General features: G+C 43.6%; 1 protein-coding gene across 1 annotated transcript; it reads left to right on the forward strand.

The window, feature by feature from the left end:
- The first annotated feature begins 5,630 nt into the window (after positions 1-5,630).
- TMEM74 (transmembrane protein 74) lies at positions 5,631-17,791 on the forward strand. Its single transcript, XM_019973479.2, has 2 exons — positions 5,631-5,741; positions 11,172-17,791. The coding sequence occupies exon 2, from the start codon at positions 11,211-11,213 to the stop codon at positions 12,126-12,128; it is 918 nt and encodes a 305-aa protein (XP_019829038.1). The 5' UTR covers positions 5,631-5,741; positions 11,172-11,210; the 3' UTR covers positions 12,129-17,791.
- The last annotated feature ends 1,246 nt before the right edge of the window (positions 17,792-19,037 follow it).

Genomic DNA, 19,037 nt, shown 5'->3' on the forward strand with positions numbered 1-19,037 from the left:
ACCATCAGTCCTTATTATTATTGCTGAAGACAGAAAACTGGAAAGTATCCTCAGTTCCCATTACAAGAGATGCGTTTGTTAAAAGTCCCTGCACTACCCTTGACTCACATGGTAAATTTACTTCTCAGAAATTATTTTTCTACTTGATGTAATCATGATCACACCTCCTATACCTCATGGAATATAAGTAAACAGGAAAATAAGAACTACATTAAAAATTATGTAGGATCAAAATTGTACTTGGACTTTATTATCATCTTTTTATCAGGGTGAATCACTGTGTACACATCTAGCACCTAGTGAAGAACCACTGTTGACTATGTATTTTTGTTGTTTCATGTCCATGTATAGCTTCAAATTTATAGGAAGAAAATATTGGTTCTCAAAGAGCTTAAATTTTATCTGGGAAGAGAGACACATAGAAAGCTGTATAAAATATACATGAAATACTTCTATATATGTAAGATGACAGGATAAAAAGAAGTATATTATACCACTGTGTATATTATACCAGAATGCCAATTAGAACAGCAATAAGAATTGCGGGGTTACGAACAAGAAAGAAACTTGAGAAAGGGTCTGGGGTGAGATTTTGGTGAAAGTGTAGAAATGGAATTATAGGAAAGAGTGTTGAAGTTATTCCTGCAAGTGGTATTTTTTGCAGAGCTTTTATTTCCAGGAGCTAAATCCACATTTACTCTTTTTATGAAGAATTCTGTAGGAGATTTTGTAGCGTGTTGGCATAGAGTTGATTTTATTTTAATGCTCAAGAATATGTAGACAGTCAAGTGTACTATATTCAGAAATAGGAAATGAGAGAGAATAATGTGAAGAGATAATCATCTCCAGTCTCAGTTCAGTCTTGGCATTTTTCCATCACTCTATTCAACAGAAATATTTTACTTTCTGTAGGAGATAATAAGACATTTAATATATGGTTACTGACCTTAGGAACTTAACAATTGATATTAGAGGTTTGGGCACCTAAGTGACAAGTTAAACGATACACAGTAGTTACCTAGACATACTAGAAATGTCACAGGGTAGTGGCTGATAAATATAAAAATCATTAGTGCTGACAAGTCCTAGAATAGTTCATAGGAGGCAGAATCTCTGGGAGCTGGCTTGGAGAAAAACGGCTTCATAAGTGAGATGTAACTAGAATCATTTCAGCAGGGAAACCGTAGAGTTCCTCTAATCCAACTAGATGAATCCCTTCTACCACATCACTAATAAATGCTTCTTCTTTTTTTTATCTTCTCCAGTAATAATAAAATTCACTTTCATGAGGCACCCTGTTTTAAGAACTTAAAGATAATGTTCTTCTTTATGCTCAGCCCCAAATCAACCTCCTTGTTAAGTCTGATAGGGCTCCCCAGGGCTCCCCAGGCCCTGTGCCCATCATTCTCAGGTGCCCCAGTGCACTACAGATGTGCTGGTTTATCTCTTCTCTTGGCAGCCCAAGCTGAAATGCAGGGGCTCAAGTAGCCCCAACACCAGAATGATGGCCATGAGAAACCTCCTGTGTTTATCCAGGACAATAAATATTGTCACCTTACTCATGCTCTGCTGTGACAATGACTGTGAAGTACTGCTCAGTATAGCATAGTGGTGAAGAGATCCAAATTCTGGAATCAGATACTCAAGTTAGAATCTAGGCTCTGCTGCTGCTGCTGCTGCATCGCTTCAGTCGTGTCCGACTCTGTGCGACCCCATAGATGGCAGCCAACCAGGCTTCCCATCCCTGGGATTCTCCAGGCAAGAACACTGGAGTGGGTTGCCATTTCCTTCTCCAGTGCATGAAAGTGAAAAGTGAAAGTGACGTTGCTCAGTCGTGTCTGACTCTTAGCGACCCCATGGACTGCAGCCCACCAGGCTCTTCCGTCCACGGGATTTTCCAGGCAAAAGTACTGGAGTGGGGTGCCATTGCCTCTACCAGTTATTTATTACTTCTAATACCCTTGAAAAGAAACATTTTCAATCCTCAATTTCTACATGTAAATGGGTATGATAATAATGACTCCCTTACGGCATTGATGTAAGAATTAAAGATAACCCATTAGGACTAATACATGCTTTTATTGTCATTGGTTCTGCTTCCCCGCCCCCTTTAACCATGATATAGAACTCTTATTCACAAACACCTAATTATTTAAAGTTAGTTTTTGTTTCCTCTAAGTCTCCTCCTCTGGCTAAATATCCCAAGTTCCTTCAGTGTCTCATCCAACATGAGTTCAAGTTTCTTCAGCTTCTCAGATGCTCGCTTCTGGACAACATATGGTGTCTTTGGGCTCCCTTTCAAATATACAGTATTAATACTAAGAATGTACCCTAGCAAATGTGGCTTGATGAGCTGCTCTTTGAAAGTTGGAGGAAATAGGGGAATGAAAAAAGGATATTCTCATTGGAGAACAGTGTAATTAGTGAGCAAAGGAGAAGAAGCCATAATAGATACATCATGTTTAACAATAAATGGGCTTAACTACCTAAAAGAGAGTCATGGTGAGAAAAGATTTAAAAGCAGCTGTGTTATGACATCCCTGGAACTATGAAACTATGAATTCTATCAATATAAAGGAAAACCAAAGCCATTCTCAGGTGGCTCAGTGGTAAAGAATCTGCCTGCCAATACAGGAGACATAAAAGATGCGGGTTTGATCCTTGGATTGGGAAGATCCCGTAGGGCAGGAAATCGTAACCCACTCCAGTATTCTTGCCTGGAAAATTTCATGGACAGAGGAGCCTGATGGGCTACAGTTCATAGGGTTGGACATGATGGAGCACACACTCTACACTACACTAAAGGAAAACCAACTAAGTCATCATTATAGAAGACTGATCTATTACTTGAAAGCAACCACAAAATTCATGTGAGCTACTCACAAGCAGCAAAATGTTATATTATAATATAACCCTTCTCTTGCTCCCCTTAGATTAAACAATCAATACCCTAGAGTCACCCCAAAGGAGATGCTGAAAACTTAAGACAATCCAAAAAAAAACACAAAAAAACAGTTATTCTATTTGGCTATTGGCTACTGCAGTCAGCTCTGAAAATTTAAGACAATCCAAAAAAAAAAAAAAGTTATTCTATTTGGCTATTGGCTACTGCAGTCAGCTCTGGTAAGAAAGAGGTAGGTGACTCAAAGAAGTTACTTTGTCCTGTCTTGGGAACAACATCTCAGTAGCTTTAATCTCTGGATTTCCTTTATTCCTAATCCTTTGTCTTCCAGGCTTCTGTTTGTTTATTTGTTTGTCTTTTCCCATTCATTCAATTTGTATAATGCTTAGGCTCTTTTGGAGTTGTGCCATCTTCTTAAGGATTAGCAGTATGACTTTGGGCAAATTATTCAACTTCTTGTAATTTAGTTTTGTCTTTTGTAAAAATCCACTCTTGCAAAAGACGATTTTTACAGAACTTTAAAGATCAACTGTGACCATTAACTGAGTTATATTAGCAGTGTTTAGAAGATAGCCTGACAATACTAAGTGCTTTGTATGTTAATTATTGTTATTTTGGGTCATTATTATTGAGTGGAAAAATTCAGTTTTCATTCCAATCCCAAAGAAAGGCAATGCAAAAGAATGTTCAAACTACTGCCCCATTGCACTCATCTCACACGCTAGCAAAGTAATGCTCAAAATTCTCCAAGCCAGGCTTCAACAGTATGTGAATCGTGCACTTCCAGAAGTACAAGCTGGATTTAGAAAAGGCAGAGGAACCGGAGATCAAATTGCCAACATCCATTGGATCATCAAAAAAGCAAGAGAGTTCCAGAAAAACATCTACTTTTGCTTTATTGACTGTGTGGATCACAACAAACTGGAAAATTCTTAAAGAGGTGGGAATACCAGACCATCTGACCTGCCTCCTGAGAAAGCTGTATGCAGGTCAAGAAGCAACAGTTAGAATGGGACATGGAACAATGGACTGGTTCCAAATTATGAAAAGAGTATGCCAAGGCTGCATATTGTCACTTTGCTTATTTAACTTATATGCAGAGTACATGAGAAATTCTCAGCTGGATGAAGCACAAGCTGGAATCAAGATTGCCGGGAGAAATATCATTAGCCTCAGATACGCAGATGACACCTCATTTATGGTAGAAATTGAAGAAAAACTAAAGAGCCTCTTGATGAAAGTGAAAGAGGAGAGTGAAAAAGTTGGCTTAAAACTCAACATTCAGAAAACTAAGATCATGGCATCTGGTCCCATCACTTCATGGCAAATAGATGGGGAAACAGTGGAAACAGTGACAGACTTTATTTTTTGGGGCTTCACAATCACTGCAGATGGTGACTACAGCCATGAAATTAAAAGACACTTGCTCCTCGGAAGGAAAGCTATGACTAACCTACACAGAATATTAAAAGGCAGAGACATTACTTTACCAACAAAAGTCCATCTAGTCAAAGCTCTGGTTTTTCCAGTCATGTATGGATGTGAGAGTTGGAGTGTAAAGTAATTAGGCTCCAAATTAAAACAAATAAATTTATATTAAAAAAAAAGAAAGCTGAGCGCTGAAGAATTGATGCTTTTGAACTGTGGTGTTGGAGAATACTCTTGAGAGTCCCTTGGACAGCAAGGAGATACAACCAGTCTATTCTAAAGGAAATCAGTCCTGAATATTCATTGGAAGGACTGCTGCTGAAGCTGAAACTCCAATACTTTGGCTACAGAACTGACTCACTAGAAAAGACCCCGAGGCTGGGAAAGAATGAAGGCGGGAGGAGAAGGTGAGGACAGAGGATGAGATGGTCGGATGGCATCACCAACTGGATGGACATGAATTTGAGTAAACTCCAGGAGTTGGTGATGGACAGGGAAGCCTGGTGTGCTGCAGTCCATGGGGTCGCAGTCCATGCCTGAGCGACTGAACAGAACTGATTATTTAGACACTCTGCTAGGCCCAGGAGAAGCAGAAATCAACAGGACAATTCCTTGCCTTCAATGGTCACATTTCTCCAGATTTTGTGGGCAAGGCAATGACTTTGGAAACAGATTTTTGAGCACAATATTAGAGATCGTTTATTGTCTTTTTTACCCTGGATGAGGTATTAATTCCTCTGAGCCTCTTTTTTCATTTGTAAAATGAGAATTAATAAAATCTTGGAGGATTTGTTATGACGGTGGCTCAAAGGTTAAAGCGTCTGCCTCCAATGCGGGAGACCAGGGTTCGATTCCTGGGTCGGGAAGATCCCCTGGAGAAGGAAATGGTAACCCACTCCAGGATTCTTGCCTGGAGAATCCCATGGACGGAGGAACCTGGTAGGCTACAGTCCACGGGGTCGCAAAGAGTCAGACACGACTGAGCGACTTCACTTTCACTTAAACAAAACTAAATATGCATACTGCCTGGCACACAGTTGTAACTAAATATACACCCAGAATACTCAAATATTCCGTCATAACACGGAGAATAGAGGACCTTACTCTGAGTTTAGGAGCCTTTGGTTTGAGTTTAGGAGCCAGTGATTTCAGCGAGAGAGAGGAGAGAGAGAGGAGAGAGAGAGGAGGGAGGCCGGGCGGCCGACCCAGACTACATCTCCCGGGATGCTCAGCAAGAGGGAGAGCCCCGCCCAGCCCCGCCCCGCGGGCTCCGCAGGCGCAGCCCACCCCACGAAGCGGGCGGCGCGCAGAGGCTACAAGTGCTGCGGCTGGTGAGCCGGGTACTTTCCCGAGGAGCGGCTCAGGGACTAGCGCGCGGTGCTCCAGGCTCACTGCGTGGCCAAGGCAGGAGGTGAGTGGCGGCGAGTGGAACGGGGAGGAGGCGCTGGAGCGCGCAAGAGACCCCGAGAGCCTGGCGGAGCTGGGGAGCGCGTCCCTCGTCCCTGCCTAAGGTGCCTGCCTAGCCTTTGGGTATTTGGCGAACGCATCCCAACTCAGGGCACCACGGCGGACGCGGAGCTCACCCGGAATGGGTTGATTGAGTCCGTGGGGAACATCGATCGCTGCCCGGTGCTTGCGGCGCGCCCTTACAGCACAGCGCGCGCAGGACGGATCCCGAGGTCGCCTCCCTAGACCAGCCTCGCCCGTGTCAGTTAGTTCCCATGCAGATATTAATGCTCTTAATTGCTGGCGGACGGACGAGGGAAAGTGCTGTCTCCGCGTTCTGCGGGTGCAGTTTTATTAACCGCGCTCTTAAACCAGAGAGGAGAGAGGGAGGAGGCTGAAGGAAAGAGCCTTTGGCTGGTCCCCTGGGATTATCCATTCTCCCCTGAGAATGGAAGCCCCGGATTACCGAGCTGCAAAGGAAATCGACTGTGCAGCTTGTTCCGATGGAACAAGCGGAGTCTCTCTTTTAAGAGATAGAGGCAGAAGAAGGGAATTAAGTGGAGATTTCTCTCTCCCTCTCTTTGTTATAAATTGGAAGTCCCATAAGGGGCTCTGCCGATTTTTATCTAAAGTAATCCAATTTGATGGGCTAATTGTGCCAGAGGTTAATCAGAGCACCTAATGTTTGAGGGAACTGCGAGATTTCTCATTTCAGTAATCGATCAAACCCATTACCATTGCTTCCTTCACTGAGGGATCCCGCAGTGAAGGGTGGGGGTGAGGGGAGGGGGTGTCTATGCACTTACTAAAGGAAAGCTCTGGTTCAGTTGTGGTTTTCCTGCATCTGATTTTTTGTTTGTTTTCCTGTTTTAGCTGCAAAGAAACTCCGATAATAGGAGAAGTGTGTGTGTGTGTGTGTGTGTGTGTGTGTGTGTGTGTGTGTGTGTGTTTTAAACAAACGCTAATGTAGAGCATAAAACATGTGGATTTCCCCTCTCATATTTTAAATGAGTTGCCAGGTGGATTTCTGCTTCACCTTACCTGCGTTTCTGGGTAGGTTACCAGCCGTTGGAGCTGTGGATTTTGAAGCATAATAAACCTCTAAGACATGAGTTAAATCTGTTATTATTCTGGACTAGGAAGCAAAATAAAAGGGACTTTACTTGAAACCTCTGTACTTTCTGATAGTAGAAAGTAAATTTTTATTCCTCAGAAAGATGGCAGAGGCAGAAAAGGACAGGCAAATGGTTTTATACTCAACGCAAAATTTTCTCCCATGAAGGTGCCTTGCTGTGGTGAGGTAGGGCAAAGTTCCAGAGGTAACCCTGGAAATAGTTTCTCCCCTATTGGCCTCAACAGAACTGTGACTCTGTGGGTTTATGATTTGTATTTTATTGTCAGTTTATTTCTAGACTGGGGTTTGTGAAAACTTCCTAGATGGTTGATGTCCTGTACACATTTGTTAGCAAAGCGTGCAGAGGGAGAGGAACTCATACTCACTCAGACCTGGAGTGCATGGGTAGCGGACCTTTACCTGAAGCAGGCAACCCTGTGTGTGTGTGTGTGTGTGTGCGTGTGTGTGTGTGTAGGAGTGGGCTAGCTCATTGTATTTTTCAGAGATCACCCTATGAGGTGTGTGTCTACGTATTTTTGGGTCTAGAACATGCTGCCATTGTGTAGCAGTAAGCTGAGAATGGAATCACAATGAACAGGGCTGTGTGATTAGGGTCTCTGGGTGTACAAAGTGTACCGTTAGGAGTGTGGCTTAATCAAGCCAGCCATCTTTCACCCACTTCAGAGCCACCCAGTCAAAATACCGAGCTCCAGTAGAGCCCAACTGCTGGTGACATATTGATTGGTTCACCCATGGTGATGCTCTAACGATGCTAATCTGTATTAGCATCTGTTCTGAACTACAGAGAGTGTAAACACTTACAATTTAACTGAATTGTTGAGAAGTCTGTGCTTCCCCAAGTTCTTCAGAAAATCAGCAGCTCGCTGAAAAAGGTCCTGCTTTTCTCATTTGTATCTCTGTGCAGGAAACCTGCCTTCTCGTTTGAGGGATCCTGTCACCGAAATGTGTGATCCTTGGATAAATTTGGCTTGGTGACGGCAATGCTTTCTTCCCAGACACTGCCACTTCCTCCATGTTCCTTTTTACCCTGACTTAAGTTTTGCCCTTTTCACACTTTCCCGCCACTAGGTAGCTTCTCCTTTCTCTTACCTATTTTAGGGGGAATTGGGGCTGAAGTGTCAAAACCTGTAGGTACAAAGGAGAAGAGGGCCTCAGGGGCAGTACTCCTGGTGGTCCGGTCTTAGCTCCTGGTGGATTCTTATCTAAAGGAGAAGAGGGCCTCAGGGGCAGTACTCCTGGTGGTCCGGTCTTAGCTCCTGGTGGATTCTTATCTAAAGGAGAAGAGGGCCTCAGGGGCAGTACTCCTGGTGGTCCGGTCTTAGCTCCTGGTGGATTCTTATCTAAAGGAGAAGAGGGCCTCAGGGGCAGCACTCCTGGTGGTCCGGTCTTAGCTCCTGGTGGATTCTTATCTAAAGGAGAAGAGGGCCTCAGGGGCAGTACTCCTGGTGGTCCGGTCTTAGCTCCTGGTGGATTCTTATCTAAAGGAGAAGAGGGCCTCAGGGGCAGCACTCCTGGTGGTCCGGTCTTAGCTCCTGGTGGATTCTTATCTAAAGGAGAAGAGGGCCTCAGGGGCAGCACTCCTGGTGGTCCGGTCTTAGCTCCTGGTGGATTCTTATCTAAAGGAGAAGAGGGCCTCAGGGGCAGCACTCCTGGTGGTCCGGTCTTAGCTCCTGGTGGATTCTTATCTAAAGGAGAAGAGGGCCTCAGGGGCAGTACTCCTGGTGGTCCGGTCTTAGCTCCTGGTGGATTCTTATCTAAAGGAGAAGAGGGCCTCAGGGGCAGTACTCCTGGTGGTCCGGTCTTAGCTCCTGGTGGATTCTTATCTAAAGGAGAAGAGGGCCTCAGGGGCAGCACTCCTGGTGGTCCGGTCTTAGCTCCTGGTGGATTCTTATCTAAAGGAGAAGAGGGCCTCAGGGGCAGTACTCCTGGTGGTCCGGTCTTAGCTCCTGGTGGATTCTTATCTAAAGGAGAAGAGGGCCTCAGGGGCAGCACTCCTGGTGGTCCGGTCTTAGCTCCTGGTGGATTCTTATCTAAAGGAGAAGAGGGCCTCAGGGGCAGCACTCCTGGTGGTCCGGTCTTAGCTCCTGGTGGATTCTTATCTAAAGGAGAAGAGGGCCTCAGGGGCAGCACTCCTGGTGGTCCGGTCTTAGCTCCTGGTGGATTCTTATCTAAAGGAGAAGAGGGCCTCAGGGGCAGCACTCCTGGTGGTCCGGTCTTAGCTCCTGGTGGATTCTTATCTAAAGGAGAAGAGGGCCTCAGGGGCAGCACTCCTGGTGGTCCGGTCTTAGCTCCTGGTGGATTCTTATCTAAAGGAGAAGAGGGCCTCAGGGGCAGCACTCCTGGTGGTCCGGTCTTAGCTCCTGGTGGATTCTTATCTAAAGGAGAAGAGGGCCTCAGGGGCAGTACTCCTGGTGGTCCGGTCTTAGCTCCTGGTGGATTCTTATCTAAAGGAGAAGAGGGCCTCAGGGGCAGCACTCCTGGTGGTCCGGTCTTAGCTCCTGGTGGATTCTTATCTAAAGGAGAAGAGGGCCTCAGGGGCAGCACTCCTGGTGGTCCGGTCTTAGCTCCTGGTGGATTCTTATCTAAAGGAGAAGAGGGCCTCAGGGGCAGCACTCCTGGTGGTCCGGTCTTAGCTCCTGGTGGATTCTTATCTAAAGGAGAAGAGGGCCTCAGGGGCAGCACTCCTGGTGGTCCGGTCTTAGCTCCTGGTGGATTCTTATCTAAAGGAGAAGAGGGCCTCAGGGGCAGCACTCCTGGTGGTCCGGTCTTAGCTCCTGGTGGATTCTTATCTAAAGGAGAAGAGGGCCTCAGGGGCAGCACTCCTGGTGGTCCGGTCTTAGCTCCTGGTGGATTCTTATCTAAAGGAGAAGAGGGCCTCAGGGGCAGCACTCCTGGTGGTCCGGTCTTAGCTCCTGGTGGATTCTTATCTAAAGGAGAAGAGGGCCTCAGGGGCAGCACTCCTGGTGGTCCGGTCTTAGCTCCTGGTGGATTCTTATCTAAAGGAGAAGAGGGCCTCAGGGGCAGCACTCCTGGTGGTCCGGTCTTAGCTCCTGGTGGATTCTTATCTAAAGGAGAAGAGGGCCTCAGGGGCAGCACTCCTGGTGGTCCGGTCTTAGCTCCTGGTGGATTCTTATCTAAAGGAGAAGAGGGCCTCAGGGGCAGCACTCCTGGTGGTCCGGTCTTAGCTCCTGGTGGATTCTTATCTAAAGGAGAAGAGGGCCTCAGGGGCAGCACTCCTGGTGGTCCGGTCTTAGCTCCTGGTGGATTCTTATCTAAAGGAGAAGAGGGCCTCAGGGGCAGCACTCCTGGTGGTCCGGTCTTAGCTCCTGGTGGATTCTTATCTAAAGGAGAAGAGGGCCTCAGGGGCAGCACTCCTGGTGGTCCGGTCTTAGCTCCTGGTGGATTCTTATCTAAAGGAGAAGAGGGCCTCAGGGGCAGCACTCCTGGTGGTCCGGTCTTAGCTCCTGGTGGATTCTTATCTAAAGGAGAAGAGGGCCTCAGGGGCAGTACTCCTGGTGGTCCGGTCTTAGCTCCTGGTGGATTCTTATCTAAAGGAGAAGAGGGCCTCAGGGGCAGCACTCCTGGTGGTCCGGTCTTAGCTCCTGGTGGATTCTTATCTAAAGGAGAAGAGGGCCTCAGGGGCAGTACTCCTGGTGGTCCGGTCTTAGCTCCTGGTGGATTCTTATCTAAAGGAGAAGAGGGCCTCAGGGGCAGTACTCCTGGTGGTCCGGTCTTAGCTCCTGGTGGATTCTTATCTAAAGGAGAAGAGGGCCTCAGGGGCAGTACTCCTGGTGGTCCGGTCTTAGCTCCTGGTGGATTCTTATCTAAAGGAGAAGAGGGCCTCAGGGGCAGCACTCCTGGTGGTCCGGTCTTAGCTCCTGGTGGATTCTTATCTAAAGGAGAAGAGGGCCTCAGGGGCAGCACTCCTGGTGGTCCGGTCTTAGCTCCTGGTGGATTCTTATCTAAAGGAGAAGAGGGCCTCAGGGGCAGTACTCCTGGTGGTCCGGTCTTAGCTCCTGGTGGATTCTTATCTAAAGGAGAAGAGGGCCTCAGGGGCAGCACTCCTGGTGGTCCGGTCTTAGCTCCTGGTGGATTCTTATCTAAAGGAGAAGAGGGCCTCAGGGGCAGCACTCCTGGTGGTCCGGTCTTAGCTCCTGGTGGATTCTTATCTAAAGGAGAAGAGGGCCTCAGGGGCAGCACTCCTGGTGGTCCGGTCTTAGCTCCTGGTGGATTCTTACCTAACTGTATTGCTATTGGCAGACTCTCTGGAAGCTGCTGGGGAATGTCTGACTAGCTCGAATGGAGCTCCACTACCTTGTTAAGAAGAGCAGCCAGGCAGCCCCGTGTGATGCTGCTGACTGGAGTTCAAGAGGGCCTCCCGGGGACCAGGCAGATGCAGCAGCCACCAGAGCTGCTCTCTGCTGCCAGAGACGTTGTACCTCGAAGCCAAGAGCATTGGAGATGGAAGCATGTAAACTTAGCCCTTCCCCAGCATCCCCTTCCCCCTCCCTGCAAGACAGTGCTATTCACACAGACTCGCTGCCACCAGGACCTCTCAACTCAGGGAACAACCAGATAACAGCAGAACAGAAAGTCTGCAACTGCTGCAGCCAGGAATTAGAAACCTCTTTTACCTACGTGGACGAGAATGTCAACCTGGAGCAAAGGAACAGGCGCTCCCCTTCAGCAAAAGGGAGTGATCACCTGGGAGACCTCGGCTGGGGAAATCCAAATGAGTGGTCCCACGAGTCTGCCATATCCCTGATTTCCGAAGATGAAGATGATGCCAGCTCGGAAGCCACCTCTTCAGGGAAGTCAGTAGACTATGGTTTCATAAGCGCCATCTTGTTCTTGGTCACTGGCATCTTGCTGGTGATCATCTCGTACATTGTCCCACGGGATGTGACTGTGGATCCCAACACTGTGGCGGCCCGGGAGATGGAACGCCTGGAGAAGGAGAGCGCGAGGCTGGGGGCTCACCTGGACCGCTGTGTGATTGCCGGACTCTGCCTGCTCACGCTTGGGGGGGTTGTTCTGTCCTGCTTGCTGATGATGTCCATGTGGAAGGGGGAGCTATACCGTCGTGACAGGTTTGCCTCCTCTAAAGAGTCTGCCAAACTCTACGGTTCCTTCAACTTCAGGATGAAAACAAGCACTAACGAAAACACCCTGGAACTGTCGCTGGTGGAGGAAGATGCTCTCGCTGTACAGAGTTAATTCTGGTTGTGAACTTCTTGAGAGTCTGCCTTGGTATTTTATATGAACAAAACAAAGCAAAACACATTTCTTAAAATTACTAGTGCAGTTTATTTGCCTGGCAAGAAAAGTTTGTTTCCCAAACCAACAGCCAGTGAGAGCTTTTGCTCTTGTATTTTTTATTTAAAAGAAAAGCCATGTAAGACGCATTAAGAAACCACAGCCAGCTCCACTGGTCCTTCTAAAGAGCTGAGACTAATCTGTAGTGGCCACCTGCTTCTTCTATTAATACTTCTATAGCAAAATATTTCTAACAATTCAGTGTTCAAATGATTTCTTTTACATGATACGGGATGTTTTTCTTTAGACACTAGAGGGTATAGAACCAATTCGTAACCTGTTTTGTGAAAAAGAATGTAAGCACTAATCACATAAGGCTTACATTTAATTCTCAAAGGTGCTTATCCATTTTCTTACTCAACTTATTCTTTCTGTAATTTGGCTAAACATTAAAATATGGGGTTTTGAATTTGAATATTTTGAAGCTTGAAGATACTGATTATTAAAAAATGCAAAAATACATATGTTATTTTCAAAATTATTCCTGTACTCAAAAGTGGTAATTAAGTCATTAGAATAAACTTTCTAATAAAATTATATAAATCAGCCAATCTGAATTTAACCCAGAATGGTAGTGCCAGATATTAGCCAGTGTCACATGCCCGTTTTCTAGATAAGTAAAATTAATTGCTGATATAAACCTCATTTTCTGTTTGTGATTTAGCCATCATATATATTACACATGCTGAAGTCTTTCTTGGTTCTCACCCCAGAGAGGTAAGCATAAGAGGTTTTTATCCTATTTCCAGATACCTACACATCTAGGCAGGTTGAGTCATAACTGGCTCAGGCACACTCCCAGGTCGTGGTTGTTTGGAGAAAACCTCCAATACACGTGCAGCTAGACTCGTGGGGACTGGGCCTAGAAACTGGTATCACTTGTTCCAGGTCAAGCAACAAGTCGTTGCCCTAGGATGGCAGCAGTCCTTAAGCTCACAGCCAAAAAATAAAAAACTAAAATGAGACCAGAGAGACTGAACACACTGAATCTGTGGGAATTGTACTTCTCACCCGAATTTACTTCCTGCTAACAATTTTGCCTGGAAAATCCCGTGGACGGGAGGAGCCTGGTGGGCTGCCGTCCATGGGGTCGCTAGTGTCGGACACGACTGAGCGACTTCACTTTCACTTTTCACTTTCATGCATTGGGGAAGGAAATGGCAACCCACTCCAGTGTTCTTGCCTGGAGAATCCCAGGGACGGGGGAGCCTGGTGGGCTGCTGTCTTTGGGGTCGCACAGAGTCGGACACGACTGAAGCGACTTAGCAACAGCAACAATCGTCTAAGGCATCATTCTGAGCACCTTATACCCAGGCTCTCATACCTGTGAGATCTTGCCTTATAAATTCAGACTTACTTTATTAGAAGCACCATAAGCGAAACAGTAACCACTTTGCAAAACACACACTCAGAATCCCTGCTAACTCAGTGTCTCTGTGGGTTATAGTTCAAGAAGGCGATGGAGAATGCAGCCTCAGAAATATCTTGCATTTTACAGCTCTTCTTGGAGGTGTTTTCCACCTCCCACTTCAAGAGTAGTTTCAGTTACTGTGTTACCAGGGTTGTTTGAGTCATTCTTAAAGAGGACTAGAGCTGGGAATCAGGGTGGAGAGCAGATTCTAAAGCCTGATTCTAATGTCTGAAGTTTTTGTTGTTATTGAAGACTGTGGAGTATGTGGGTGACTCTGGCTGGCAGAGTGTGTGAGTCAGGATATTTATGTGAATGAGCTCTTATGGGTGTCAGGTTGATTTGGTGAATTGGGTACACTGTGTTGGTAAGGGTTAAAGTGAAATGCAGAAGAGAAGATCAGAGAATAATAAAAATAGGACAGATGTGTGAAAGAATTATCATGTTAAAATGGTAAATTATATGGATCTCAGAAGAAGCTAGATGTAACTGGATTACCTTATCCTTAATAAGAGACCATTACTGATTTGGAAATAATTGGGATAATACACACATGATTTCTGTTTTCTATAGCTGGTTCTCTGTGCTTTTTGAAGAAACTTTGTTTTTTTGTGGCTCTCCTGTGTTGAGGCCAGCTTTTCCCAACAGTATAAATTTCTTATCCTCAAGGTTTATATATAATACAAATTGTCAGATTCTAGCCTGCTTGAGGATCTACAATGCATGATGTTGAGGCAACAAGGGAATGATCTCTTTGGCTGAGTTAGTAGGTCTGAGCTGTGTGTTATTTTTTAAAAAGTATACTGTACAAAATACATGTTTATTCATAGACACTAATTGGCATCCTCTGAGCTTTGTTTTTATTTATTGATGAATCAAGTTTAGTCAAATTAGTCAAATTGCAGACTTAAACAATTAATGAGCAGCCTGAATTTCAGGTTGTGAAGGAAGACAAATTTGAGATTCAAATGTGAGAAAATGTTTTCAGTTCTGTAAAGCTTGTGATAAAGGAACAAAGACAAAGCTTTTCATTTGGAAGTATTTTATGATTCTTGTAGTGCTACCAAATTGTATATAGTTCCACTGTGATCTACAAGATATGTATTCCTACACACACACACACACACACACACACACACACACATGCTTAGTTGCTCATTTGTGTCTGACTCTTTGCAACCCTGTGGACTGTAGCCTGCAAGGCTCCTCTGTCCATGGGATTTTCCAGGCAAGAATACTGGAGTGAATAGCCATTTCCTTCCCCAAGGGATCTTCCTGACCCAGGGATTGAACCCAGATCTCCTGCATTGCAGACAGATTCTTTACCATCTGAGTCACTAGGGAAGCCCTACATGTTTATATCCCAATTAGGAAAAAATATTCAGGGAAAAAAGACTTAAATCAGAGTATGTTTCTTCCTTTTATCCTAAAAATTTTAAAATTGAAATATAGTAAGTATAAGGTAGACTACAGTCCATAGAGTTGCAAAAAGTTGCAAAGAGTCAGACATGATTGAAGTGACAGCACGAACACGTGCACACATATGGTAACTTATTTTACCACTATTTAAATCTGCTCATATATGGGGCATATCTCTTTTACCTTCTCCTTATATGAGGGCAGACCATTATACCAAAAGGAAGCAATTCAGAACATCATCTGGGTGTCTCTAGGGCTGTGTTAACATGACTCAGATAACCGCCTTCATCAGTTATGATTTCTCCAGGTGTTCAGCTGTGTAGCTCTAGTTTATACTGTCAGTGTCTGAATTCAAGACGAAGATTAATTGAATTTTAAGTGATGGTAACACAGGTAACAAAAGACCCTGAACTTTAGACATTGTTTCCAATCTGATAAAGAGGGTTTGGGGCTCTAAATATATTTATTTAGAAGTACTTTGGCAAGATCAGGTTATACTGTTACAGATAGTGAACAGAACATAGCTATGGTGTGGGTCTTGCATTCTTCATGGAAGTTTGTGACCTTACACCTGTCTCTTTAACACGGTGCTAGTTGTTACCTCTGAGAGTTTTTATTGCAGACCTAGACAAGTAAAACTACTTTTTCAGAGGTCCATAGTTTAGATCTTTGATTTTTTACCACGTTTTAGAAAACTAGATTCACCTTCCTAATCTTAAAAGAAGGCAACTCATTGTTCAGCATGGAGGCCTGAAGGGGTGAGTACCAGCAAGAGAGCTGCTTTTCTCCATTACTGCTGGGATCTACAGGCTGCTAATGGCCAGCTTAACTGTCTTAATGACTTTAATAAAAACTGTTCCTTTTCAGAGCACCTTAAACTGTTTTGGCAGAGCTGAAGTGATTTCTTTGCAGTCTTGTGTGTCCTTTTCAGCCATCTGGAGCTCCATGTCATATGATGTACTGGATCTTTCATAAGAAGAATGTCTTTTTCTCCAGGCTCCCATTTCATAGCCGATTCATAGTTTAGAGGATTACAGGACTACGTGGAACCATGAAATTCTAGGTGGCTGTGGGTACTTTTACCCACAAAATTGCCGTGCTTCTTGATGCTGTACTGCCTGGCTACTTGCATTGATATCAATATCACATGCTTTATTGTCTGCCTGAAAACACCCGAGTCCATTCCTCCCACACTTATATGTGCCCAGTACAGGCACATATCTTTCGATGTGCCAGTTTAGACAGAGACTGCCCTGCCAAGTTCATTTGTGCCTTCTGTTTGCTGCCGGGTATAAGGATAAGTGAGTGAGTGAGAATTATGTCAGTTGAATATTGGAATTAAAGGTCTGAATCCAAGTGGTTCTACTTTTTGTTACTTCATTGTAACAAAATTCTAGGCAGGACCCTTTGAACATTTTATCCTTCATCTTTCACATGTGCAATGATAGGCACATGCAAAACTTTTATTATTCATATAAAGTTAAAGAAAAATGTTCTATAGATCTGTTAGGAGAAGGTTTTTCAGTCTGAAGCTTGTATTGCATTGCAGCAATAACTGCTACCACAAAAACGTGGTCTGACTAAAGAGACTCACAGCCTTCATCAATGGTTCACCTGTTTAGCAAGATTTAATACCACCAACTAGATTCCACTGTGACAAAGTAATAAGAGCCTTACAGTTCTCTGTATTGGGGTTTAACCTTTTCCAGAATGGGGCATAAAGAATGACTATAATAAAAAAGAATTATAAGGAAGTCTAACTGGCTTTTCTCAGTATAAAATGCTTTGTAAAGAGAATTAACACTTCATCTTTTAGCTGATTTTCAGCTATACAATTTTATGGTCTGTAGTTTTCTGTAGTATTTCCTTCCAACTTGTACGGGCATAAGTCTTGGGAAGTAATTTGCCTGACTCGTGCAGTAGCAATGTAAAAAGTAAGATGCTATTTCAAATATGAAAAATTGATTTCAAAAATCCATGGGTTACCCTTAAGAGCATACCTGTCCATTTTTTCTGTTTTTAGTATGCAAGTTTATGTACACTCAAGTCTATGTATTTATTAGGAGAATATTTATAATTATAAAACTGTAATATTTAAAGCTATTATTAGAATAATTTTCTTATGGGAAACTTGGCATGCCTAATGTTAACTTTAAGGACAAGAGAAGTCTTTCACACATCATGAATGAAGAAGTTGGAATCAACCTCAGAATGAGATGCCATAATTATATGGATTCTTGCTTATTTGTTTTTTTGGTTATTTAGCTTCCTGCAGATGTTTAATTGACTTTTTTTACCCTCTCAATTTTAGCCTTACAAAAGCATGGCATATTTAGAAATTATTTTACCATGATTATTATTTTATTTTAAGGAAATTTGGGTAGCAGACAGTATTTTCCTTTGCTTCATTTTAGCAGTTTTCCTGTGTTTCAGGAAGAGCCAGCCTTATTTTCCCACTGCCATCTTCACGCTTCCTTGCCAGACTCCGAATAAATGTCATACCAGAAAGCAAAGACAGTTATTACTATACAGTGTACTGAGAGTTTATGGTTCTCATCATGCTTTTCATTTTACTTTCTTGCCAAACAAGAAAAATAATTTAATGTTGATTATGTGTTTTTTATATTATAAAAAGGGAAGTTATTCAGGTTCTAGACTTTTTATTAGAGCATTTGATGCTGTATATGTTAATAGTAAGTATGTCATTATCATTTTAAAATAAAACTATTAAGATGTTTTATTGTGTGTGTTAACTTTTATTTAAATCTGAATATGTAATGTTGATTTTTTCTTTTCAAATTACATTTGAAATTATCAGTAAAAAATTTAAAAGTAATATTTATCCTTGATTCAAGTAGAACATTCTTTTTGGTACCGTATCATTGAACAATGTAAACTATGCCTTATTTTTTTCTACTTTGTGTGAAATAGTCTATGAATAGCTATTTGGGTTTCTCCAAATTATTCAGTATTGAACTTAGAGTATGAATTGCACAGTGTGGAAAAAATACAGGAATAAATATTTTAAATATACTCATTGAGAAATATAGAAAGCTTTGAGGTGAGAAACAAATATTGGATAAGCTCATGCCCTGCTCTTAATCATTTTTAATGTAATTTTGATCTCCATTTTCATTTGAGAGATAGATAATGTATGTAATGAAGTGGAATTTTATCCTTACTATATGTAAGTGCTGTCAAGGTTGAGAATCCTAAAGGGACAATTTGAAGTGAGGCCCCATTTATTGCTCCACTCGTTTGAAACCAAGTGGATCCAGATTCTTATCTACTATAAAAGAAGAAAATCTAGTGCTTTTTCATACATATTTTTTGCTAGAAGACCTTTTTTTTGGTTAACCACCTCTGTCATTCAGAATGAGCTGCACAATGGTGCCATATAACTCCATGGTCTCTTGCTACCTGACCCTCAGAGGTCAGCAGGGAGCCTCCCAGGGACCCAATCTGATACCTTTCAAATGTTGCTGATTGTGCACTCAGAGGGAAAAAGAGGGTCAGAAAGGTCTCAAACAGACATTGTTATCTCCTCACAACTTGTTAGCCAGGACTAGCTACATAGACCCACTTATGGTAGGAAATGCATTTCTAGTATGTGCTCTGAAATGGCACACATCTGAGCCATTTTCATCTGTAAAATAGGTATAAACTGTTCGCTTTGCAGGGCTCTAATGAAACTTAGAGATATCAAATAAACCTAGAAGCAAAGATATTACTTTGCCAACAAAGGTCCATCTAGTCAAGGCTATGGTTTTTCCAGTGGTCATGTATGGATGTGAGAGTTGGACTGTGAAGAAAGCTGAGCGCCGAAGAATTGATGCTTTTGAACTGTGGTGTTGGAGATGACTCTTGAGAGTCCCTTGGACTGCAAGGAGATCCAACCAGTCCATCCTAAAGGAGCCCAGTCCTGGGTGTTCATTGGAAGGACTGATGCTGAAGCTGAAACTTCAGCATGCTAAGAGGCCACC

The sequence above is a fragment of the Bos indicus genome, chromosome 14 (assembly GCF_029378745.1).
Source record: "Bos indicus isolate NIAB-ARS_2022 breed Sahiwal x Tharparkar chromosome 14, NIAB-ARS_B.indTharparkar_mat_pri_1.0, whole genome shotgun sequence".
Lineage (NCBI taxonomy): Eukaryota > Metazoa > Chordata > Mammalia > Artiodactyla > Bovidae > Bos > Bos indicus.